This window comes from Oncorhynchus clarkii, chromosome 17, assembly GCF_045791955.1.
Source record: "Oncorhynchus clarkii lewisi isolate Uvic-CL-2024 chromosome 17, UVic_Ocla_1.0, whole genome shotgun sequence".
Classification (NCBI taxonomy): Eukaryota; Metazoa; Chordata; class Actinopteri; order Salmoniformes; family Salmonidae; genus Oncorhynchus; species Oncorhynchus clarkii.
In genome coordinates this window covers 82,730,428-82,743,278 of record NC_092163.1, presented here as the reverse complement: position 1 = coordinate 82,743,278, position 12,851 = coordinate 82,730,428, and the positions used below count along the sequence as shown (strand labels likewise).

The 12,851-nt window shown below is 42.0% G+C and overlaps 1 protein-coding gene across 2 annotated transcripts in view; it reads left to right on the top strand.

The window, feature by feature from the left end:
• LOC139371465 (plasma membrane calcium-transporting ATPase 2-like) overlaps window positions 1–12,851 on the top strand; it is a 186,607-nt gene that overhangs the window by 64,090 nt on the left and 109,666 nt on the right. For both annotated transcript variants that reach the window (XM_071111899.1, XM_071111901.1), the window contains one exon: window positions 9,325–9,582. In XM_071111899.1, the coding sequence (XP_070968000.1) occupies window positions 9,325–9,582 (258 nt within the window). The remainder of the gene's footprint in view (window positions 1–9,324; window positions 9,583–12,851) is intronic.

The following is a 12,851-nucleotide window of genomic DNA, read 5'->3' as shown; positions in this document are numbered from 1 at the left end:
GGGCAGGGACTCTGCTATCCTAGCATCAGGGGGGAAGATGGGCAGGGACTCTGCTGTCCTAGCATCAGGGGGGAAGATGGGCAGGGACTCTGCTGTCCTAGCATCAGGGGGGAAGATGGACTCTGCTGTCCTAGCATCAGGGGAAGATGGACTCTGCTGTCCTAGCATCAGGGGGGAAGATGGGCAGGGACTCTGCTGTCCTAGCATCAGGGGGGAAGATGGGCAGGGACTCTGCTGTCCTAGCATCAGGGGGGAAGATGGGCAGGGACTCTGCTGTCCTAGCATCAGGCTGAAGATGGACTCTGCTGTCCTAGCATCAGGGGGAAGATGGACTCTGCTGTCCTAGCATCAGGGGGAAGATGGACAGGGACTCTGCTGTGCTAGCTTCAGGGGGAAGATGGACTCTGCTGTCCTAGCATCAGGGGGAAGGTGGGCAGGGACAGACAGGAGCTTGGACCCGGCTCAACGGGAGCTGTCCTCCCATAGGGGTGGCAGGGTCAAGAGACCAGAACAGAGTCCTCAGGTGTAAGCATAGCCTGAAGGTAGGGTTGGACGGGCAGTTCCTCTTGCTGCTCCATAGGTAAACACCTATGGTCTTGTAGTGGACTCTTCCATACGTAAACCCCATGGTCTTGTAGTGGACTCCTCCATAGGTAAACACCATGGTCTAGTAGTGCACTCTTCCATACGTAAACCCCATGGTCTAGTAGTGGACTCTTCCATAGGTAAACACCATGGTCTAGTAGTGAACTCTTCCATAGGTAAACACCATGGTCTAGTAGTGGACTCTTCCATACGTAAACCCCATGGTCTTGTACTGGACTCTTCCATAGGTAAACACCATGGTCTAGTAGTGAACTCTTCCATAGGTAAACACCATGGTCTAATAGTGGACTCTTCCATACGTAAACACCATGGTCTAGTAGTGGACTCTTCCATAGGTAAACACCATGGTCTAGTAGTGGACTCTTCCATAGGTAAACACCATGGTCTAGTAGTGGACTCTTCCATACGTAAACCCCATGGTCTTGTAGTGGACTCTTCCATAGGTAAACACCATGGTCTAGTAGTGAACTCTTCCATAGGTAAACACCATGGTCTAGTAGTGGACTCTTCCATACGTAAACCCCATGGTCTTGTACTGGACTCTTCCATAGGTAAACACCATGGTCTAGTAGTGAACTCTTCCATAGGTAAACACCATGGTCTAATAGTGGACTCTTCCATACGTAAACACCATGGTCTAGTAGTGGACTCTTCCATAGGTAAACACCATGGTCTAGTAGTGGACTCTTCCATAGGTAAACACCATGGTCTAGTAGTGGACTCTTCCATACGTAAACCCCATGGTCTTGTAGTGGACTCTTCCATAGGTAAACACCATGGTCTAGTAGTGGACTCTTCCATAGGTAAACACCATGGTCTAGTAGTGGACTCTTCCATACGTAAACCCCATGGTCTAGTAGTGGACTCTTCCATAGGTAAACCCCATGGTCTAGTAGTGGACTCTTCCATAGGTAAACACCATGGTCTAGTAGTGGACTCTTCCATACGTAAACCCCATGGTCTAGTAGTGGACTCTTCCATAGGTAAACCCCATGGTCTTGTAGTGGACTCTTCCATAGGTAAACCCCATGGTCTTGTAGTGGACTCTTCCATAGGTAAACACCATGGTCTAATAGTGGACTCTTCCATAGGTAAACCCCATGGTCTTGTAGTGGACTCTTCCATAGGTAAACACCATGGTCTTGTAGTGGACTCTTCCATAGGTAAACACCATGGTCTTGTAGTGGACTCTTCCATAGGTAAACACCATGGTCTAGTAGTGGACTCTTCCATAGGTAAACACCATGGTCTAATAGTGAACTCTTCCATAGGTAAACCCCATGGTCTTGTAGTGGACTCTTCCATAGGTAAACACCATGGTCTAGTAGTGGACTCTTCCATAGGTAAACACCATGGTCTAGTAGTGGACTCTTCCATAGGTAAACACCATGGTCTAGTAGTGGACTCTTCCATAGGTAAACACCATGGTCTAGTAGTGGACTCTTCCATAGGTAAACACCATGGTCTAGTAGTGGACTCTTCCATAGGTAAACCCCATGGTCTAGTAGTGGACTCTTCCATAGGTAAACACCATGGTCTTGTAGTGGACTCTTCCATAGGTAAACACCATGGTCTAGTAGTGGACTCTTCCATAGGTAAACACCATGGTCTTGTAGTGGACTCTTCCATAGGTAAACACCATGGTCTTGTAGTGGACTCTTCCATAGGTAAACACCATGGTCTAATAGTGGACTCTTCCATAGGTAAACACCATGGTCTAATAGTGGACTCTTCCATAGGTAAACCCCATGGTCTTGTAGTGGACTCTTCCATAGGTAAACCCCATGGTCTAATAGTGGACTCTTCCATAGGTAAACCCCATGGTCTTGTAGTGGACTCTTCCATAGGTAAACCCCATGGTCTTGTAGTGGACTCTTCCATAGGTAAACCCCATGGTCTTGTAGTGGACTCTTCCATAGGTAAACACCATGGTCTAATAGTGGACTCTTCCATAGGTAAACACCATGGTCTAATAGTGGACTCTTCCATAGGTAAACCCCATGGTCTTGTAGTGGACTCTTCCATAGGTAAACCCCATGGTCTAATAGTGGACTCTTCCATAGGTAAACCCCATGGTCTTGTAGTGGACTCTTCCATAGGTAAACCCCATGGTCTTGTAGTGGACTCTTCCATAGGTAAACCCCATGGTCTTGTAGTGGACTCTTCCATAGGTAAACCCCATGGTCTTGTAGTGGACTCTTCCATAGGTAAACCCCATGGTCTAATAGTGGACTCTTCCATAGGTAAACACCATGGTCTAGTAGTGGACTCTTCCATAGGTAAACACCATGGTCTTGTAGTGGACTCTTCCATAGGTAAACACCATGGTCTAGTAGTGGACTCTTCCATAGGTAAACACCATGGTCTAGTAGTGGACTCTTCCATAGGTAAACACCATGGTCTAGTAGTGGACTCTTCCATAGGTAAACACCATGGTCTAGTAGTGGACTCTTCCATAGGTAAACACCATGGTCTAGTAGTGGACTCTTCCATAGGTAAACACCATGGTCTAGTAGTGGACTCTTCCATAGGTAAACCCCATGGTCTTGTAGTGGACTCTTCCATAGGTAAACACCATGGTCTAGTAGTGGACTCTTCCATAGGTAAACCCCATGGTCTAGTAGTGGACTCTTCCATAGGTAAACCCCATGGTCTAGTAGTGGACTCTTCCATAGGTAAACACCATGGTCTAGTAGTGGACTCTTCCATAGGTAAACACCATGGTCTAGTAGTGGACTCTTCCATAGGTAAACACCATGGTCTAGTAGTGGACTCTTCCATAGGTAAACCCCATGGTCTAGTAGTGGACTCTTCCATAGGTAAACCCCATGGTCTTGTAGTGGACTCTTCCATAGGTAAACACCATGGTCTTGTAGTGGACTCTTCCATAGGTAAACCCCATGGTCTAATAGTGGACTCTTCCATAGGTAAACACCATGGTCTAGTAGTGGACTCTTCCATACGTAAACCCCATGGTCTAGTAGTGGACTCTTCCATAGGTAAACCCCATGGTCTAGTAGTGGACTCTTCCATAGGTAAACCCCATGGTCTAGTAGTGGACTCTTCCATACGTAAACACCATGGTCTTGTAGTGGACTCTTCCATAGGTAAACACCATGGTCTTGTAGTGGACTCTTCCATAGGTAAACCCCATGGTCTAGTAGTGGACTCTTCCATAGGTAAACCCCATGGTCTAGTAGTGGACTCTTCCATAGGTAAACCCCATGGTCTTGTAGTGGACTCCTCCATAGGTAAACCCCATGGTCTTGTAGTGGATGCAAGCTTTGTCTGGAAGCCAGTAGAGAAGGGTGACAACCAGACATGCTGAAGTGTTCTGGATAAGGTGCAAGGTTTTGATGGCACACGCGGAGAGCCCAGCCAACAGCAAGTTTCAGTAGTATCCATGGTGATGTAGAGACACAGGGCATTTGAACAACGTTTAATCATATAAACAACCACATCTTTTTTTTCCCCCCAACGTCATATGTTGACAATCTGAACATGTGGGGGTTGAACCTGCAATGGTTTTATCCTCTGCGCCACCAGGGAATCTCTCTTACATCGTCTTTTTTTCAGTATAAAGTTTAGCCATAGCAGTATTCATGTATCCAGTAATTAGGAATTCTACACTTCCTTTTAGACATAACTAACCCAGGGATATACCTGGTTATTCACCAACACTTCTGGGCCCATATTTACAAGGTATCCAAGACTATGAGTGCTGATCTAGGACCAGTTTTTCTGTTCAGATCATGAAAAATAAGATGGGGGGGGAAGCGTCTCAAAGAAGGACTTTTATCTTGTGTGTTTTCAAAAAAATAAGGGAACAGTACATTTTTACATAATGTAATTTTTTCTCTCACAATTAGTCTAAATGAATGCATTTCTCACTGGAGTTATGCATCTGGGTGAAATAAATATCTTCTTTTTTTTAGTAGATTTTTTTAGTAGATTTCACAGTAAATAAATAGAATAATAAAGATGGTTAAAGAATCATGTGGGATTGAAGCTGAGATCTTCAGATTCATAGCCTGATATTTTACCCTCTGCGAATACCAAGGGATGTGGATCTTGTTCAGTCTAATATGGTCAATCAGGACACAGAACAGAATTCCATGAGTTATTAAAAATGTTCCCATTCTCTTCATATCCCGTGTAAGACTGTATTCAATGATTTTGCTCTTTGCTATTACAATTTTTGTACAATGTACTTAATTGTTACCCAGAAATAATTTGATATTGAGATAAAAAAAAAGAAATAATTTGATATTGAGACAAAACAAATAATTCTGCATTGGACCCTTTAATCATGTAGTTATCAAAAAAAAACATTCTGCAAATGTTTTGGGGATGTTATTATCCTAATGTGAGATACAAACCCTTACTAGAACTTCATGTGAATCTAATGTTCTGGGAATGTTTCCCTGTTTACTGGGAAACCTCCATGTATTCCCAAACAGACAGTTGGTTTAATGAATCTGTCTCTGTGGTGCTTGGAATACACACTCCCTAGTGGATTACCCCCTTTACAGTGTCTTCGCCTACAACCAAATACGGCTGCTCCCGTTCATTGGGATCTCTTCGCTATATACATATTTCCATCTGCTTGCAGTGATGAAGACAGTGTCCGTATGAGTGAATCTAGGCTCCCACAGAAACATGTTCATTAACTAAAGACCCTTTCACTTTCAGACTTTCCCTGTGGGGTTTCTGTTTGCTGAACAGCGATGGTGCTTAGACTGCCGTGCAGAGACAATGCCGGGGAAATGTTTTCTGGTTGATGTGACTTTTCGTTAGTAGTGTAGTAAGTTAGTGTTTTATGTTATTCGTGTTCCCATAGAGTTAGTGCTTTACTGTCTCTCCTGTTGTCACGGCTGATTTCCTCCTCTCCCTCTGAAGAGGTGTAGCAAGGATCGGACCAATACGCAGCGTGGTAGGTGTCCATGGTTTTTAATAGGGAAAAAACTGAACACACTTTGCAAAATAACAAACGTGGCAAGTCCGAAACAGTCCTATCTGGTGCATTTAAACACAAAGACAGGAAACAATCACCCACAAAATACTCAAAAGAACATGGCTACCTAAATATGGTTCCCAATTAGAGACAACGATAAACACCTGCCTCTGGTTGAGAACCAATCTAGGCAACCATAGACTTACATAAACACCTAAAATGAACACAACCCCATAAATCTACAAAAACCCCTAGACAGTACAAACACCCTAGATGAGACAAAAACCATACATCACCCATGTCTCACCCTGACCTAACCAAAATAATAAAGAAAACAAAGATAACTAAGGCCAGGGCGTGACACCTGTGTTTAGTAAACCCCCATGTTGTATAGTAGTAAAATAACACAATGCTGTATAGTAGAACACAATGCTGTTTAGTAGAACACAATGCTGTATAGTAGAACACAATGCTGTATAGTAGAACACAATGCTGTATAGTAGAACACAATGTTGTATAGTAGTAAAATAACACCATGCTGTATAGTAGAACACAATGCTGTTTAGTAGAACACAATGCTGTATAGTAGAACACAATGCTGTATAGTAGAACACAATGCTGTATAGTAGAACACAATGTTGTATAGTAGTAAAATAACACCATGCTGTATAGTAGAACACAATGCTGTTTAGTAGAACACAATGCTGTATAGTAGAACACAATGCTGTATAGTAGAACACAATGCTGTATAGTAGAACACAATGTTGTATAGTAGTAAAATAACACCATGCTGTATAGTAGAACACAATGCTGTATAGTAGAACACAATGTTGTATAGTAGTAAAATAACACCATGCTGTATAGTAGAACACAATGCTGTATAGTAGAACACAATGTTGTATAGTAGTAAAATAACACAATGCTGTATAGTAGAACACAATGCTGTATAGTAGAACACAATGCTGTATAGTAGAACACAATGTTGTATAGTAGTAAAATAACACCATGCTGTATAGTAGAACACAATGCTGTATAGTAGAACACAATGTTGTATAGTAGAACACAATGCTGTATAGTAGAACACAATGCTGTATAGTAGAACACAATGTTGTATAGTAGTAAAATAACACCATGCTGTATAGTAGTAAAATAACACAATGCTGTATAGTAGAACACAATGCTGTTTAGTAGAACACAATGCTGTATAGTAGAACACAATGCTGTATAGTAGTAAAATAACCCCATGCTGTATAGTAGAACACAATGCTGTATAGTAGAACACAATGCTGTTTAGTAGAACACAATGCTGTATAGTAGAACACAATGCTGTATAGTAGAACACAATGCTGTATAGTAGTAAAATAACACAATGCTGTATAGTAGAACACAATGCTGTGTAGTAGTAAAATAACACAATGCTGTATAGTAGAACACAATGCTGTATAGTAGAACACAATGCTATGTAGTAGAACACAATGCTGTATAGTAGAACACAATGCTGTGTAGTAGAACACAATGCTGTATAGTAGAACACAATGCTGTATAGTAGAACACAATGCTGTGTAGTAGAACACAATGCTGTATAGTAGTAAAATAACACAATGCTGTATAGTAGTAAAATAACACAATGCTGTATAGTAGTGAAATAACACAATGCTGTATAGTAGAACACAATGCTGTGTAGTAGAACACAATGCTGTATAGTAGTAAAATAACACAATGCTGTATAGTAGTAAAATAACACAATGCTGTATAGTAGTGAAATAACACAATGCTGTATAGTAGAACACAATGCTGTTTAGTAGAACACAATGCTGTATAGTAGTAAAATAACACCATGCTGTATAGTAGTAAAATAACACAATGCTGTATAGTAGTAAAATAACACAATGCTGTATAGTAGAACACAATGCTGTTTAGTAGAACACAATGCTGTATAGTAGAACACAATGCTGTATAGTAGAACACAATGCTGTATAGTAGAACACAATGCTGTATAGTAGTAAAATAACACAATGTTGTATAGTAGAACACAATGCTGTTTAGTAGAACACAATACTGTATAGTAGTAAAATAACACAATGTTGTATAGTAGTAAAATAACACAATGCTGTGTAGTAGAACACAATGCTGTATAGTAGAACACCATGCTGTATAGTAGAACACCATGCTGTATAGTAGAACACAATGCTGTATAGTAGAACACCATGCTGTATAGTAGAACACAATGCTGTATAGTAGTAAAATAACACAATGTTGTATAGTAGTAAAATAACACAATGCTGTATAGTAGAACACAATGCTGTATAGTAGTAAAATAACACAATGCTGTATAGTAGTAAAATAACACAATGCTGTGTAGTAGAACACAATGCTGTATAGTAGTACACAATGCTGTATAGTAGAACACAATGCTGTGTAGTAGAACACAATGCTGTATAGTAGTAAAATAACACAATGCTGTATAGTAGAACACAATGCTGTATAGTAGTAAAATAACACAATGCTGTATAGTAGTGAAATAACACAATGCTGTATAGTAGAACACAATGCTGTTTAGTAGAACACAATGCTGTATAGTAGTAAAATAACACCATGCTGTATAGTAGTAAAATAACACAATGCTGTATAGTAGTAAAATAACACAATGCTGTATAGTAGAACACAATGCTGTTTAGTAGAACACAATGCTGTATAGTAGAACACAATGCTGTATAGTAGAACACAATGCTGTATAGTAGAACACAATGCTGTATAGTAGTAAAATAACACAATGTTGTATAGTAGAACACAATGCTGTTTAGTAGAACACAATACTGTATAGTAGTAAAATAACACAATGTTGTATAGTAGTAAAATAACACAATGCTGTGTAGTAGAACACAATGCTGTATAGTAGAACACCATGCTGTATAGTAGAACACCATGCTGTATAGTAGAACACAATGCTGTATAGTAGAACACCATGCTGTATAGTAGAACACAATGCTGTATAGTAGTAAAATAACACAATGTTGTATAGTAGTAAAATAACACAATGCTGTATAGTAGAACACAATGCTGTATAGTAGTAAAATAACACAATGCTGTATAGTAGTAAAATAACACAATGCTGTGTAGTAGAACACAATGCTGTATAGTAGTACACAATGCTGTATAGTAGAACACAATGCTGTGTAGTAGAACACAATGCTGTATAGTAGTAAAATAACACAATGCTGTATAGTAGAACACAATGCTGTATAGTAGAACACAATGCTGTATAGTAGAACACAATGCTGTATAGTAGAACACAATGCTGTATAGTAGTACAATAACACAATGCTGTATAGTAGAACACAATGCTGTGTAGTAGAACACAATGCTGTATAGTAGAACACCATGCTGTATAGTAGAACGCAATGCTGTGTAGTAGAACACAATGCTGTATAGTAGAACACCATGCTGTATAGTAGAACACAATGCTGTGTAGTAGAACACCATGCTGTATAGTAGAACACCATGCTGTATAGTAGAACACAACGCTGTATAGTAGAACACCATGCTGTATAGTAGAACACAATGCTGTATAGTAGAACACAATGCTGTGTAGTAGTAAAATAACACCATGCTGTATAGTAGAACACAATGCTGTATAGTAGAACACAATGCTGTATAGTAGTAAAATAACACAATGCTGTATAGTAGAAGAGCAGTGTGTGTGTGTGTGTGTGTGTGTGTGTGTGTCACCTCTATATAAACCCCTCTCTCTCTCTCTCTCTCAGCCTGTGGGACAGCGGCGGCGGGTGCGGAGGATGAGGGTGAGGCCGAGGCCGGCTGGATAGAGGGAGCAGCCATCTTGTTGTCTGTCGTGTGTGTGGTTCTGGTGACGGCCTTCAACGACTGGAGCAAGGAGAAGCAGTTCAGAGGGCTGCAGAGCCGCATCGAGCAGGAGCAGAAGTTCCAGGTGGTCAGAGGTGCTCAGGTCATCCAGCTCCCGGTTGCTGACATCGTGGTCGGGGACATCGCACAAATCAAGTATGGTACGTATGGATTCTCAACTAACCTAAACCGGGACAGTATCCAACAAGCTTTCTCTGCTTGTTCTGAACATCTCCTAAAACAAAGGTCATTTGGTTCGGTAAGAATAATGAGGGAGGGTGCTCTCGAGTGTCTAGATGTTCTTCACCATTCGGCCATCAGATTTGCCACCAATGTTCCTTATAGGACACATCACTGCACTCTATACTGCTCTGTAAACTGGTCATCTCTGTATACCCGTCGCAAGACCCACTGGTTGATGCTTATTTATAAAACCCTCTTAGGCCTCCCTCCCCCTATCTGAGATATCTACTGCAGCCCTCATCCTCCACATACAACACCCATTCTGCCAGTCACCTTCTGTTCAAGGTCCCCAAAGCACACACATCCCTGGGTGGCTCCTCTTTTCATTTCTCTGCAGCTAGCGACTGGAACGAGCTGCAACAAACACTTAAACTGGACAGTTCAAATAATTATATCCACAAGGGGCAGAAATAAGAGGGTCAATGCCCAGAGCCTGTCGTCTCTGGTGCAGGAGCTGCTTCAGTTCGACGGGCACTAAGCTCATCTCGGCTAGGCAGATTGAACAAGTGTGCTCGTATACTTCCTTAAAATAAACTTTGCTTGAAAAAAAGCATTGTCTCTCATTGAATGACCACAAAGACTTGAATAATATCTACTGTTGACCAATCACTGATGAAAGGTTGTAGACTACCGCCTTTGGATTTGTTGTTATTATTATTTATTATTTAACCTTCATTCTAGAACCTTCATTCTAGAACCTTCATTCTAGTCCCTGGTTCGATTCCAGGCTGAATCACATCCGGCCGTGATTTGGTGTCGCATAGGGCAGCGCACAATTGGCCCAGTATCGTCCGGGTTTGGCCAGGGGTTGTAAATAAGAATTTCTTCTTAACTGACTTGCCTAGTTAAATGAAGGTTCTAGAACCTTCATTCTAGAACCTTCATTTAACTAGGCAAGTCAGTTAAGAAGAAATTCTTATTTACAATGACTGCCTAACACCCCCGGCCAAACCCGGACGATACTGGGCCAATTGTGCGCTGCCCTATGGGACACCAAATCACGGCCGGATGTGATTCAGCCTGGAATCGAACCAGGGACTGTAGTGATGCCTCTATGCACTGAAATGTAGTGCCTTAGACTGCTGCGCCACTCGGGAGCCCAGGATTCCCTCGAGAAAAAATGTTATGTGTCCAAACAGCCGCAAAAAAACCCTCACACTCCCAAACGAACAAACACAGCACAAAATGTAGTCAAAGTATATGCAACAACTCTTCTAACCTGTTTCTGCTGGAAGCATGCAGACGCCTTCTGACCACTGCGCCATCTGTCCACAATGAGTCTTAATGGCTAAACTTCCTGTTTGATCCTCATCCTAAACCACAATGAGTTAGCAAGGTGACTCTTAATGGCTAAACTTCCTGTTTGATCCTTATCCCAAACCATAATCCTTAATTTAAACAATCAGAATTAATGCCTGAAGTTTTGTATTTGTATTTTATTATGGATCTCCATTAGTTCCTGCCAAGGCAGCAGCTACTCTTCCTGGGGTTTATTATGGATTCTTATTAGTTCCTGTCAAGGCAGCAGCTACTCTTCCTGGGGTTTATTATGGATCCCCATTAGTTCCTGCCAAGGCAGCAGCTACTCTTCCTGGGGTTTAATATGGATTCCCATTAGTTCCTGCCAAGGCAGCAGCTACTCTTCCTGGGGTTTATTATGGATCCCTATTAGTTCCTGCCAAGGCAGCAGCTACTCTTCCTGGGGTTTATTATGGATCCCCATTAGTTCCTGCCAAGGCAGCAGCTACTCTTCCTGTGGTTTATTATGGATCCCCATTAGTTCCTGCCAAGGCAGCAGCTACTCTTCCTGGGGTTTATTATGGATCTCCATTAGTTCCTACCAAGGCAGCAGCTACTCTTCCTGGGGTTTATTATGGATCCCCATTAGTTCCTACCAAGGTAGCAGCTACTCTTCCTGGGGTTTATTATGGATCCCCATTAGTTCCTGCCAAGGCAGCAGCTACTCTTCCTGGGGTTTATTATGGATCCCCATTAGTTCCTGTCAAGGCAGCAGCTACTCTTCCTGGGGTTTATTATGGATCCCCATTAGTTCCTACCAAGGCAGCAGCTACTCTTCCTGGGGTTTATTATGGATCCCCATTAGTTCCTACCAAGGCAGCAGCTACTTTTCCTGGGGTTTATTATGGATCCCCATTAGTTCCTGTCAAGGCAGCAGCTACTCTTCCTGGGGTTTATTATGGATCCCCATTAGTTCCTACCAAGGCAGCAGCTACTTTTCCTGGGGTTTATTATGGAGCCCCATTAGTTCCTGCCAAGGCAGCAGCTACTCTTCCTGGGGTTTATTATGGATCCCCATTAGTTCCTACCAAGGCAGCAGCTACTTTTCCTGGGGTTTATTATGGATCCCCATTAGTTTCTACCAAGGCAGCAGCTACTTTTCCTGGGGTTTATTATGGATCTCCATTAGTTCCTACCAAGGCAGCAGCTACTTTTCCTGGGGTTTATTATGGATCTCCATTAGTTCCTACCAAGGCAGCAGCTACTTTTCCTGGGGTTTATTATGGATCCCCATTAGTTCATGTCAAGGCATCAGCTACTCTTCCTGGGGTTTATTATGGATCCCCATTAGTTCCTGCCAAGGCAGCAGCTACTCTTCCTGGGGTTTATTATGGATCCCCATTAGTTCCTGTCAAGGCAGCAGCTACTTTTCCTGGGGTTTATTATGGATCCCCATTAGTTTATGCCAAGGCAGCAGCTACTCTTCCTGGGGTTTATTATGGATCCCCATTAGTTCCTGCCAAGGCAGCAGCTACTCTTCCTGGGGTTTATTATGGATCCCCATTAGTTCCTACCAAGGCAGCAGCTATTCTTCCTGTGGTTTATTATGGATCCCCATTAGTTCCTGCCAAGGCAGCAGCTACTCTTCCTGGGGTTTATTATGGATCCCCATTAGTTCCTGCCAAAGCAGCAGCTACTCTTCAGACCACCCGTGCTGCCCTGTTCTGAGCCAGTTAATGAACCATAATTCTTAATCAGTCGGAATGAATGCCTGAAGATAATTAACCCTATCCCAAACCTTAATCTTTAATTTAAACCAATTGAAATGAATGCCTGAATTATTAACCAATCGGAATTAATGCCTGAAATGAACTCTCTAGAGTTGTTTTCGTATCCCCAAACCTTAACCCATTCAGGAATGAATCCCGTAACCATAGAGATGTTTCTC